Source organism: Carassius gibelio, chromosome A14 (genome assembly GCF_023724105.1).
Source record: "Carassius gibelio isolate Cgi1373 ecotype wild population from Czech Republic chromosome A14, carGib1.2-hapl.c, whole genome shotgun sequence".
NCBI classification, from domain to species: Eukaryota; Metazoa; Chordata; class Actinopteri; order Cypriniformes; family Cyprinidae; genus Carassius; species Carassius gibelio.
The window spans coordinates 23,524,319-23,537,665 of record NC_068384.1 but is presented as its reverse complement, the minus strand read 5'-3'; the positions used below and the strand labels follow the sequence as shown (position 1 = coordinate 23,537,665).

The 13,347-nt window shown below is 37.8% G+C and overlaps 1 protein-coding gene across 4 annotated transcripts in view; it reads left to right on the top strand.

Moving 5' to 3' along the window:
• Positions 1-13,347, top strand: part of LOC128026863 (glutamate receptor 3-like) — a 121,050-nt gene that overhangs the window by 100,771 nt on the left and 6,932 nt on the right. For 3 of the 4 annotated variants that reach the window (XR_008186556.1, XM_052614109.1, XM_052614110.1), the window contains exons 13-14: positions 8,759-9,006; positions 9,796-9,910. Coding sequence is in view for 3 of the 4 variants with exons in the window: in XM_052614109.1 (XP_052470069.1) it covers positions 8,759-9,006; positions 9,796-9,910 (363 nt within the window). In the remaining variant the exon portion in view is untranslated. The remainder of the gene's footprint in view (positions 1-8,758; positions 9,007-9,795; positions 9,911-13,347) is intronic. The other variant, XM_052614108.1, reaches the window with a different exon arrangement.

The window sequence follows — 13,347 nt, the reverse complement described above, 5'->3', positions numbered from 1 at the left end:
GGTTTGTTCGGTAAATCATGGAGTACAGAAAACGGACTTCGGAGGTGAGGAGCTCCAGGTTCGAATCTTGTGTAACCACGGTTCGATAAAGTGGCTCAAATCTACATGTAAGGAAGCTGAAATGGCATGGTTGCATCAACAATTGCGTTTTTACATCAGTTTTGCATTTGTTAACACTATCGGGTAGGTTTAGAGTTGAGTTTGGTGTATGACAAATATCCAACATGATAAAGCATTACCTTTTAGCGACAGTCCCCGGATATTTGAATTCTGAACTGTCGCAATACGCACCAGAAGCAACATAATAAAAACACAGCAATACCTAGATAAACGTAATAAAAACGTGCAAGGGTTCATATATTGAAACCATTCTTTTAGCGCCAATCAGTGGACATTTCTCTTTGAAACTGCTGTGAAACGTTCAGTAAGGTGCGTAAAATCAGTGTTGCAGAAACCTACCCAGAGGTACATATTTGCCATGAGACTGGGTTGAAGCGTACTTATAGACTGTGAGTCAGAATCGCCAGACTGTCTTTGCAAAGTTGGAACTGCCTCACTTTATAGAAACAGCCTTAGTGCACAGCCTTGCCAGGTTCAGGAAACAGTCCTCCGTAAAATGTGCTGCACACATCTGTTCTGGAACAGTGTTGTAAATGCAACTAACCACTGCTTTCTAGTTGTGTTCTCTTTTGAAAGGACAAACAAAGTCGTTTCGCTTTCACAATGAAACACACAGCATCTCCACAACATGGCAGCAGCAGCAATAGTGAGAATAAAAGTTAAGCCTTGTTTCTTTGGCAGCGTTGTGCAAATCTTCCCACACAGTGACGTAGACGTGGGGGGGGGGGTGTTTGAATGAGCCGTTTTAGGATGAGTCTTAACTTTTATAAAGAATATCTCTTTGGATTTCAGACTTTAGTGCTTGCAACTTTACAGATCTTCTTCATGCACCAAGAGCTTGTAACACTCCAAACAGAGAGGAAAAACTGAAATCGCATCATATGACCCCTTTAACTAGTTTAACTACTTATTCTGCATGACCATATTTTAGATCCACCGACCCAATACCTAAACCTAATGACTACCTTACTAAATATTAATATGCAGCAAATTAGTTTATTGAGACAAAATACTTATTTAAAAGTGAAAATTAGTCCTTATGATAGTGATCCCATAATTTCTTAAAAATTCAATAAATAAATAAGCTTTTTACATGTTTATGTTATAAATAATGTGATGTGCTTAATCTTATGGAAAAAGGAAATACCAGTCAGATCTAACGGAGAGCTGTCTCCTTGAAGAGATGAAATATTGCATTTATTAAAAAGGAGATATGGTGCATGAAAGCTTTTTTTATTATTTAAAACTATCACTGTACCTCTGGCCCTGAGGAATCTGTGATGATTGAGAGAGTTGGCTCAGGTTATTCCTGCACTGTTCAGTCAGCCGGGTGATGCTGTTAAAATGCTGTTCTTCACTGACAGGTCTTAGAGAGCAAAGGAGGGTTTGTTCAAACCTCAAACAGGGAGGTTTAGTTTGTCCTACTGACAATGGCGATGATTCGTCTGACATTGATATATATTTTTTCTCCTCTGAAACACAAGCAGTTTTATTGAACGAGCGCAGGCAGTGTTATGTGATGGTGGATAACATGTAATCCTTGATCAATATCTTCTCAAGGTGCTCACATCGGTTTCTCAGGTAAAGAACAGCAGCAGTCTCTCTCTCTCTCTCTCTCTCTCTCTCTCTCTCTCTCTCTCTCTCTCTCTCTCTCTCTCTCTCTCTCTCTCTCTCTCTCTCTCTCATTCACTTGATGCACTGCAGGTATGCTCACAACTTCAGCTTTTGTTGACTACAGTAGTTTTACACTCTGGTTTCATCTGTTAAACAAACTGTGTGAAAGAAATTATTTTTTGTCACACCCTATTAATTTAGGAATTTAGATTATTAATTTCCCAAGGGCACACTGAAAAAGTACAATGATACGGCCGAGACATTTCTGGCACCATGGCATTACTGTTGAGAGAGAAAAAAAAACTTGTCAACACTTTATACTAAGCATACAGTAAAAAGCACTTAATTAGCAACTGTTAGTGAGATTTTCATTGACTGCTTGTAAATAATGCATTATTGTTGTTTAATTAGCTCATATGTAAAGAGTTCGGTAAATGTTAATTTTGAGTCCAGTCAGAGCTAGCTTGTTCAGATTTGTTCATGCGTTCGCTGGTGGAAGTTTAAAACTGTTCTAGCTACCCACTGGACATATTAAAAATATAATAAAACAGTCTGTAACCTGACTTTTCTGTGTGGTCTGTCCAGTCCAGTGCACGGTTTTTCATGCAGTTGCATTTTAAACTTTAATATGCGTTACAACATCTGAATGCTAAATGAATGTTGAATGTGCAGGAAGGGCTCAGGAAGTCTCACAGCACATATATTATTTCTAATCCAAACCTATATATCATGCGTAACTCCGCAAGCAGCATCCGGCACGATTCCCCAAAGCATGAAAACACTTTCACAGCTGAGGAATTATGGGAAAGGGTCACTAAACCTTATACATTATACAAAACAATATGCCTGGCCTTGAAATTAAAAGCACCTCACGCACTGGACTATTAGGACCTTCAGGCAAAAACTCTAGGGAGACACAGGCTGAAATGCCTGACAGTTGTGAGTTAATGAATAAAATAACTCCTAGCAGATGCTTTTTGATTATCTAATGCGATGACATTCACACATACTTTTTGGAAGCGCTGTACACTGAGTAAAGCTTCCCGGAGAGTAACAACTCAAGCAGTATACTGCAGAAAAGCAACGGGCAGAGAGCAGAAATATGTTCCATCTGGAAAGCAAATGGTTTCGAAATAAAGCTCTAGTGGAGAGTGAGATGGTGCGTCTGATATGAGGTGGATGTGAACAGCACTATAATAAGCTCTGTGGCGAGGACAGAGATATGAGGAGAGGCTGAGAGACGCGTATGATGAAAGCAGCCTGCAATGTGTGGAATATGATTACTCAGGACATACAGCTACTGTATATCGATTAATGCACAGATCAAAGAGCTGCGTTACTGTTTGTAATGAGTCCCAACTCTTCAAGTTTCTTTTTGTCAAATACATGTTGTCCATAATATCTAATTAAAGGGACAGTTCACCCGAAAATTATCACTTGCTGTTAATTTACTCTTTAGTGTTCCCGTAGCTCAATTGGTAGAGCATTGCTTTATCAAGCGCAAGGTTGGGGGTTCGATTCCCCGGGAACACATGACAGGTAAAAATGTATAGCCTGAATGCACTGTAAGTCGCTTTGGAAAAAAGCGTCTGCTAAATGAATACATTTAATTTTAATTTTAATGTATTCTTCCTCGGGGCACCCAAGACGTTCTAGATTCTTCACTAGATCAGTAAAGAAGATTTCAGCTGAAACTGTGCTCTTTGGGGATTTCATTTTCCTTTTTTTATTTCTCAAAATCATATCAATGAGCACAAAATGAATACCCGTGGCTCCAGACGATATATTGAGATCTTATGAAGCAGCACGACTGGTCTGTGTAAGAAAATGAAGATTATTTACAACATTATTACCTGTAATCCAGAGCCTCGAGTAAGAGTGATGTTCTAGTCCCCGAACAAATCATTATTTTGGACTGGTTCTTGTTAGTGAACCAGTTCACCAAATCGCACTGAACCCACTGGATATAGAGAAGCATTAAATTTCAGCATAACCAACTCAAGAACCTGACAGAGCCGCAAAGCATTTGTGGTTTTTTTAAGCAAACATGCTGCAGAGATTCTCAAATGTAAAAAGCAGTTCAAACTGTTGAGCGTGTTCTCACATCAGTGGCATGTGTGACAACAGACTTTAGCAGCAGATTTGTCCCCTGTATGACAGAGACAGCGCAGCAGCTTGTGTCGTAATGCTGTTTAATTCTGCTCTCTGAAAACTACCTGTCTTCCCAAACGTGAGCTAACAGTCTTCAGAAGCTTTGCTCCTCAACCTCTCGTGCCCCGTGGAGCAAGAGCAGCAGTAAACACTTTCGTTTCCATTGGAGGTGACTCTAATGTGAAGTTTATATGCCAGGCTGCGCGTCTGCAGTGCGGTGACACTTTCATTTTTGCAGACTGAGTGATTTGACCTCCAGCTCGGAACAATGTGGGCTCTGGAAACGCTTGACAAAACTGAAGGGAGGAGAGAATGGCTGAGCTTTCGACTTCACGTCACTCTCGCAGTCGACCTGTCTCTGCTCCTCTATCTCTGTTGTTATTCACACGTCTTCAGTAGTTGAAGTGACATATCGAAGTAGAATGAAGACAGTTTCAGAGAAACAGCTCTATTTTTGAACCAATTTAGTATTGTAGGACTGTCTCGCCTCGAAGGAAGGTGTAACACTTCCCATTATAGCTGAGGTAGAAGGTTTCGGGTTTGACCACATAACATGATGGAACCATGGTTCCTGTGAAGCATTTTATCACGGTACAAAACTGCTAATAATAAGTAGATACTCAGATGTACAGTAAACCATCACTGAATGATCACTATATTTATTAGCCTTGGTTTGCCCCTTCAATGTACTCAATCATATCCAATGCATACTTGTACTTCAAACAAATATTTATAAAAATTAAATGAAACTTCCATAACTTTTTATGCTTTTCATGACTGATCTGTTGATTTCTTTACTCAAGTATTTGATTTTAAATCCAACTGTAGTGTGTTATTCAATATTACATTTAAAGAAAATATGTTTGAAAATATGTTATTTTTATTCAAATATTTTAAATATATGTTTCTAATTTGTAACTGTGTGTTATTACAAATATATGTGTGATTTGTCTTTAAATGCTTTGTTTTTAAATGCTTTTCAGTGCACTTGGCAGTACACAAATTTCAAAGGCAGCTAAAGTAATCATGAAATTACATATAAAGATGTACTTAAGTGGGTCATAAAAGTGCTCTTCAGTTAAACTAATTTCATTCAATATAAATGATATAAAACTGCAATATATTTTCATTTAATTGTAAATAACATGCAATTAAGAAAACTTTATATTCAGTTCATACATAAGCTTAAAGAACAAAAATTCATAACAAGTACCCTTTTAAAAAGTATGCAGAAGTGTACTCAAGGGACATTAGAGAATACACTGGTATTACTCTGGTTAATGTTAAAACATGTCACCGAAAAAGGTACTATATTCAGCTTAGGTAACACCCATGGGGACAGTATATGCTTCTGAGCTGGAAGACAGTTTTGGGAAACAATTTCCAATGTACTGTGATTTAAGGGGCACAAATTATAATGTTGAATACTTTTAGGACAGATGATATGCCAGGTGGGATACAGCAATATTTTTGTCTCGCATTAACGTGAAAACACTTTTCAGAAAATCATCTTTTTGACATATTTGACTTGAGTTGCAATAAGTGAAGTGCAGTCTTCACAAAAGGATTCACAAATGATCTCTATTGATACACTACTCATGCAATATATATTGTGTTAATAATAAAATGTGTTATTATTGATCACATCTGGATCAAGATATTGAGTTGTTAGCTCTTCTCTGTCAGTAGCACCATATATAACACTTTCCTATGTATGTTAATGGTAATGGAGTTGTTTATCGACCTTGCTGCAGTAAAACTGCTATTCATGCAGTATCACTCGATAGCATTTTAATTACAGATGGCAGTGTATCCGTTATTAATAGAAACAGTAATGTGGACGCTGTGAGCTTTGTGTTTAGTTGTCATCTTGATTCACAGTTAACAGCACTTGTAATGATAAAACCCCAGTATATTGTAATGCCATTGGAGTTACCGGCTGTGACCTTATTGAATTTAACTTGTGCATTATATTAGCAAAATGAGGGATATGTTATGTGAAATAAACAGCATGAAAGGTAGATAAAATGTCCGTATGTTATGCTATGTACTTATTATGGTAATTACAATAACTATGTAATAACTAACCCTGAACCTTCCCCTAAACCTAGCCCTACTCCATCTAGTTACCTTGTAATACCAGAACTTTCTTAGATAAATACACTGTACATACATTATAAGTACATGTTAGTACACATACTGTAATAAAGTGCAACCATGTCTGTAAATCTGAACGTCTCATAAGTGCGACACCCTAGATTTGTCATCATTTGGATCTTTTCAACCCTTTTCTGCAAAGTGAAGTGCTGAATGCATTCATCAGCCGGTTACACACGTTAATATATGATATTTATTCTGGTTCTGGTGTACATTGCATTTTTTTTTCCCAAGAAAAAGGTTTCTATTTTAACGCTAGAACATCCCATAAGATTTCAGTGATTATATCTAACGATGGAGAATTATTATATAGTCTAGATGTGTGTTTCGGGGAATATGGGAATATCATGAGGGAGTAAACATGCAATATATACAGCTGCAATAAAAACAGACGCATATTCTTCAGCGGGTATATGATCGCACACAACAATCATTTGATATAATGACTCCCATGATAAAACAGCCCGTAATATCACACATCCACAATCACATTTGACAGTTACCAGCAGATACAGCGGGCTTTGACTTTATTCAAACATAAACCAGCCCAGATGTAAGCAATGCCACTGGACAATTTGCTTTCAGCTGCCAGGTTTAATTCTCCATCCAGCAGATGTGTTTTTCCTCATGTCTTGGCACTGAACACAAGTGCTTTCTGAATAACAGCCCTGCCATAAACTTCCTTGGTTCTTTGGTGATTTTTAAAGCTCTATTATTGTGTCATTTAGCAACAATCCTATAAAGTGTCCATCTGTTCCTCTTGGAGTTCTGGAAGGAAACCGCTGTGACTTTTTTGCTGATGCAGTTGTCTGTGTTGGCATATGTTGGCATTATTTATGTTCCCCTTGATGCATTGAATAATTTTGCAGTTTTAGTATTGAATATTTGGCCTTTTTGAAACTCTACTACTTTAAAAACAGACACCTCTGCATAAATGCTATTAAAATACTTTTTGAAGTTATATACTTAATTGGATAGGACAGCTTAATCAGACATGGAAGCACAGGATGGAGAGGGGGGAACGGGATTATTAAATATTGGAGTGCTGCCCACAAGGTTTTTAGCTCCAACTTAAACTATTTATTTAAAGGGGAGGTCTAATATTATTTTATGTTTCCCAAAGAACCCAGCATTAAGGGAAAAGTGGATGCAGTTTGTATCTCCGGGGAAGCATCAAGAGTTGTGCAAGCGCATTTGTTTTTTTCCCCCCAGCATTTCAGTGACAAATGTTTTATAAACAAGTGAAACTAAATTTAAGTCAATAAACCTCTTTTATTAATGCCGATGCCATAGCTTGCAGACAATCGTTACACACAAGCTTTGAATGCTCATGAGTCTTTAGCTCCGCCCACTGCAGGCCTCCAGGAGCTTGACGGTAAAGCTGCATCATCTATCTTTAATAAATCTTTAATAAATCTGATAAAAATAAAGACTCTTCAGAGATATGAAGGATGCAATAGTAATAACTCAGTAGGTACTCAATATTAACATGAGACTGGTAGAAACTGTGTTATGCTCTCTTTAAATAAAACTAAGAGTTTGATTCAGGAAAAGAGTGGACTAGTAAGTGAGCTTCATCAGTGATGGTGTGAGAGTGTTAATATAAGTCAAATATAAAGCAACATATGTTTCTGGCAGCTTCAGGGAGACACTTGGTTCCTTCAAGTGGTTTGCAATATATATATATGCACATATTATTTATTTATTTTTTCTTGTGCTGGATGCTAACATCAGCCTAGATAATTCTATAAGTCAGTGCTGATCTGCTTAAAATATTTCTTCCCAAAGGTGTATGAGTAATCTTATCATTTTCTGGACAAAAGGCTCTCTGAACTTCATCATGATCTGAAGCTGTGTGTAGCATATTAATACCCACCTGTTATCATAGTAGTAAACTATAGTCAAATACCCACTCAATAAACTTTGACAGGTGAGGCAGTGCCTCATTTTTAAGCTATTGTCAAGCCATTTTCATAGGTTTAACATTACATTAACAGCTTGAACAATATGCAAAATTTTATTAGAAACACCAGAGGCTGGAAAGGTAGACAATATTCAGACAAGGAGGGTGGATGGAATACATTGAGAATGCAGAGCAATCGCTTCTTTTACGTTCACACAATTGCAAATTGAATTTTTTTGTTTGTTTGTTTAGAATACACCACTAATAACAAGTACAAACACTGGGTCACAGTTTGTGGATCTACTAAACATCTTCCTGTTGTTCACAGACATAAAAAGCTGAATTTGATCAATAGTTTTGGGGGTAACACTTTAAAAGTAATGTGAGCTATGTATCAGATAACTTTTTTTAAGCAAGCAAAGTAACGCATTAGTTAGTTTTTCAAATAAGCTATTTGTTTTCCCATTCATCTTTCCTGTCCAGTGCTGAGAGAGGTATATATATAATCAATCCCAGTCCGGGTGTCCAAAAGTAATCCAAAAGTAACTAAAAAACAAAATAATAATTATTATTTATTATTTTTTTATGGAATAAAGCAGTATTGTAATGCATACTTTTAAAAGTAACTTTTCCCAACGGTGGTAGAACTAATCTACTAGTCAGTGTCATCTTATTGTCAACTAAATGCACAATCTCTGTAATTCTGTATAATTTTTTGCTTATTAAGTTATGTAAAACATGACGAGTAAATGCAATCTTTGTGCACTTCTTGGATAGTGATATATGTCTGTTTTTCTTGTCTCCTTTGCACAGCGTTCCAAAATAGCAGTGTATGAAAAAATGTGGTCATACATGAAATCGGCCGAGCCCTCCGTCTTCGCCAAGACCACGCCCGACGGGGTGGCACGGGTACGAAAGTCGAAGGGCAAATTCGCCTTTCTTCTCGAATCCACCATGAACGAATACATTGAGCAGAGGAAGCCCTGCGACACCATGAAAGTGGGCGGCAATCTGGACTCTAAGGGCTATGGTGTGGCCACCCCCAAAGGCTCAGCATTAAGGTGGGTGGAATAATATAACAATATTCTCCATGTTGTTATAGTATTCCACCTACCCTGATGTCCTGTGTTGTCATTTCCTCCTCCCTCCCTCCCTCCCTCCCTCCCCCAATCCCTCTATTATGACAAAGAGGTAAAGGTATAATGCATTATGAATGTTATTTGATTCACAATGATGCTTCTGATCAATTCTCTCTTCTTTAAATGTTTGTCTTCTTTTCCAGTTTTTCAACCAGTTATTTTTGATTTCAAGACTTATCAGTGGCTAATTTTTAGCAATCATTTCTCATTTGTGTGTGTGTGTGTGCGTCCCTTCCCGTCTCTCTTCTGTCTTTTTTGTCCTTCGATCTTTCTCTCGCTGTCTCGTGTGGCTGTCCTTCCTGACTGTCGTGTTGTCACTTTTAATTTAACAGTTCAACGGTTTTTCAATTTAGCCTGTAAAAGCTGCGCTGTCACTTGTGACGAATGTTAATTGCATGATGTTTGTTGTTGTTACTTTTCTTCTCAATGACAATGTCCCCATCCCGCACACTTCAGTTTGAAACAGCGTAACCCTCCATGCCACCTTGAATATTTAACACTTTCTTTGCTCTGAGCGTCTCTTACCTTCATATTCGTCAAATTCTTAACCAAATTGTGCTCTTTCAACCATTCTGATTACTGCTATAATTGACTCTCAGTAGTAGTAGCTCACCGTATTTAGTAACGTTACCATTACTACTACTATGCTAATGCAGTAGATTGCTCACAGACCTGTGCATTTTCTTACAAGTTATGTTTTATTGTTTCAAGAAATGCTGTTAACCTGGCAGTTTTAAAACTGAATGAGCAAGGCCTGTTGGACAAATTGAAAAACAAATGGTGGTACGACAAGGGAGAGTGCGGCAGCGGGGGAGGTGACTCCAAGGTCAGCCTCAATGTCACCGAAATCGGGTACCATAGTGCAGAGTAATCGGCAAGCCTGTTATCCCTGAACCGAGTCAAACCAAACAACCAACTAACAAAAAAACAAGCATCCTTTCAGTGATCCCACATGATCTGAGAGCTAAAACAGAACCCTGACTTGGCTAACGGAGGAGAGAAAATCACCAGTATGATTTTGTCCTACTGAGGAGAAGTCCGGGGTTTTCTTCACTTTAGTGTAGCGTTCACACACAGATGTTAGCGATGCTGTTTGGTTAGCAGCTGGAGCTGTGTAATTAGTGATATTAGCGCTGAAGACTGGTGAACGGTTTGTGTTTTAGGAATGGCCTGGCAGACAGTAAAGAGGGACTCGAGATTGCCTTCTCGCTTTGCTTCTGCCAGGCAGCTGTCCACGAACGGTAACCTAGTCTTCTTATAGTTTTTACCATTTATAACAGAAGTTCAGAAAAGGGGAAAGTGTAAAGTCCACCTTAAATTAATCATTAATCAAAGCAATGTTTTTAGTCGTACACTCATTAGGAGAACTATGTCAGGACAAATCATTGTAACGTTCAAGAACTTTCTCGTCTGACAGGACTAATAAACCATGTAGATCAGGACGGGTAAAACACTGACACAAACAGTGGGATCTGAGGCTTGAGAGGCTAAGAATAGCACCCATACATGAGCATTCTCATCTCCACACGAAATCCATCACTTCATTTGATCCTGGCTATTTGTCCTCCCTCCACGAGGCCGATGTTAACCCACACAGCAGGGCATACGTGGGACGTGTTGGGCCCAGTCCAGCCCTTATTTTGTACTCATGTGGAGGTGAAGATTAACTGATTTGCTACCCTTAGACTTTCCAGTTCAATTCACAGCATTCAGAAAGGCAAGATCACTTTTATATGGAACTGTTCTTGTTGTTTGTTTTGAGAATAATGGTTAAAATGGGGACACACGTGATGAGGGCTAACAGTGCTTTTTCATGTGTGTCCCAGACTTTAGACAACATTAAAAGCCTCATTTTCAGGACCTTCAGAGTTTGACGAAGTAGTGCACGGATGTAGTTTGTGTAATAAATGTAATATAAAGCATCAATTTTCTCGACATGTGAAAAGGATTTATGAAACCACTAAAAGCCTTTCAATTTAACTGAAATGTCTTGAGCTCCACCATAATACGTCAGTGTACATTTGCATAACATCAAGGATTGTAAATGCTAGCTTTTTCACCACTTAAAAATATACTTGATTTTGGTAGTGCTGAAAGATTTTTTTATCTCATTTTTGGGGAAGATTTTTCATTTGATTTAAAGTCAACTTGAAATGGCTTTCGCAACCCAATGTAATTCCATAATGTGACATTTCTGGATGACATTTTGTGAGGATTATTGTTTATTTGTTCAATAAGAATACAAGGATGCAAGCTAACTGCACTGACTGTTGCATACGAAGACTTTAGAAATCACTCAGAAGACAAAAAGGCAACCCAGGTTTACTGAAGTAACATGCCTCCAGAAATGTACCTATACTTACAAATTAATGCATTTTCCAGCTGAAATTAATATTAGTAGCAATAAAACTATTATGATTATGGTGGATTTTTTTTTAATGCACAATATTAATGTATGACATAAATAAATTGCATGATTTATAAACTAATACAGTATCAGACTATTGGTTAGGTTTAGGTTCAGGTTTAGTGTAGTTGGTTCATTAGTTAAAACACGTTAGAACTTTAACCTTTTAGCATCATTCGACTGATGTTTCGCTTTTGATACGTACATCAACCAAAGCATTGTCAGACTCACGCTTGACTGTTTTGGATAAACCTGAATTTAATGCACAATTTTACAATGAGCCTGGATTGGAAAAAGGCATAAAAATGCTCACATAACTAGTATTGCTTAAGTGACACCAATCAAATGCAAAAACTGTTTCTGAGGAGGAGCAAGTCATTATATTTTGACTTATTATTATTATTATTATTATTATTATTTAGAATACAGTGCACTAATGAACCAGTTTTGGTTTCCTATTTCCTGAAAATGAGGCCTCTCTAATAATGTCTGTGCTAGTTGTTAGAAAGCAGGTTTTCAGTACAAACAAAAGCATTGTGCCCCCTGCCTGTGGATGAAGGTGAAAGGTAATGTGAGCTTTCATAATCACCTTCTTTGTTCCAGCTCTCTGTTTTTGCAGTTTGCAGTGATTTGAAGCTCCATTAGTCGACACGCAGTGGATGGGCTAGCTCTAATGATCTAATGCAGCGAGACTGCAGTGGCACGTCTGGACCCAGCCGCACAGCCAGCTGTGGGAAAACACAACAAAAAGAGAGAAAAACAAGAGAGAAATCCACATTAAGCCACCTGCGACAAACAGACATCATGAGTCACACAACCCGTTCTCCTCTCGGCCCTTGGCAGCCTGCTGCCATCCTCGCTGCTGATAGGTGTCCCACTCCAGTCGCTCCAAACGCTCCGAGGATAATTACATTGTTAATCAATGTCTCTCCCCAAGCTAAAATAAATGTTAGGATCACATAGCTAAATCAGCAGCAGCTACGAGAAGTGTAAAGAACATTTAAGTGACTAATTATGTCTAGACGAGTGATGGCATGGCTTTCAATTATAGTAAAACCAAAACAGAATTAAGTTTTAGAGGTTTACATTACATTCTAGAAAAAAGTGGCATTCTCTAGCAAAAAAAAAAAAAAAGTCAACATGAAATGATAATCGCAACATGTGACTTTCAGTTAAAATATGATATTTTACAAGAAAAAAAATGGGACTATATCATTAAACATGAACTGAATGGATATTATGGAAAAATGCTGAGAAACACTGGACAATTGCGTAGTGATTTATTTTGAGACATAAATTGCAAGTAAATGTTACACACGATTACAAGATAATGGCAGTCAACACACTGAATTAAATGTGTTCTTTTGAAGCAGACAGACTAAAATGGTGTCTTCCTGTAAAATAAAAACCGCATTTGCTGGATAGGTATGTTTTGAAGTATTGCTGCTGCTCAGGACCAGCTCAAACCAGCAGCCATGCTTCAAAATGTACCTATCCAGCAAATGCTGTTTTTATTTGTAAAACTGAGTATAATAAGGCATGCATGTGTATTAAGAAAATAAATAGGATAATTTTTATTTCATGTTGAATTTAATGGTTAGCATTACGCTAACTGAATATAACTGAAGGGCACTACCCAAAATGGCCACAACATCACACTCTGACCCCTCATCGATGATTGTTTATTTACAATATAGTCACTGCTTCATTAGCCGCTAATGCTAATGTCATTTACATTAACCGCATCTGATTAGCAAGACTAGCCTCTGACGTAGCATGGATAGACACCCAGGTAAAACAGTGTTTTACTTTGCAAATGCTTTGACTCATCTGTGTACGGTCTTGTTTACTTCTGT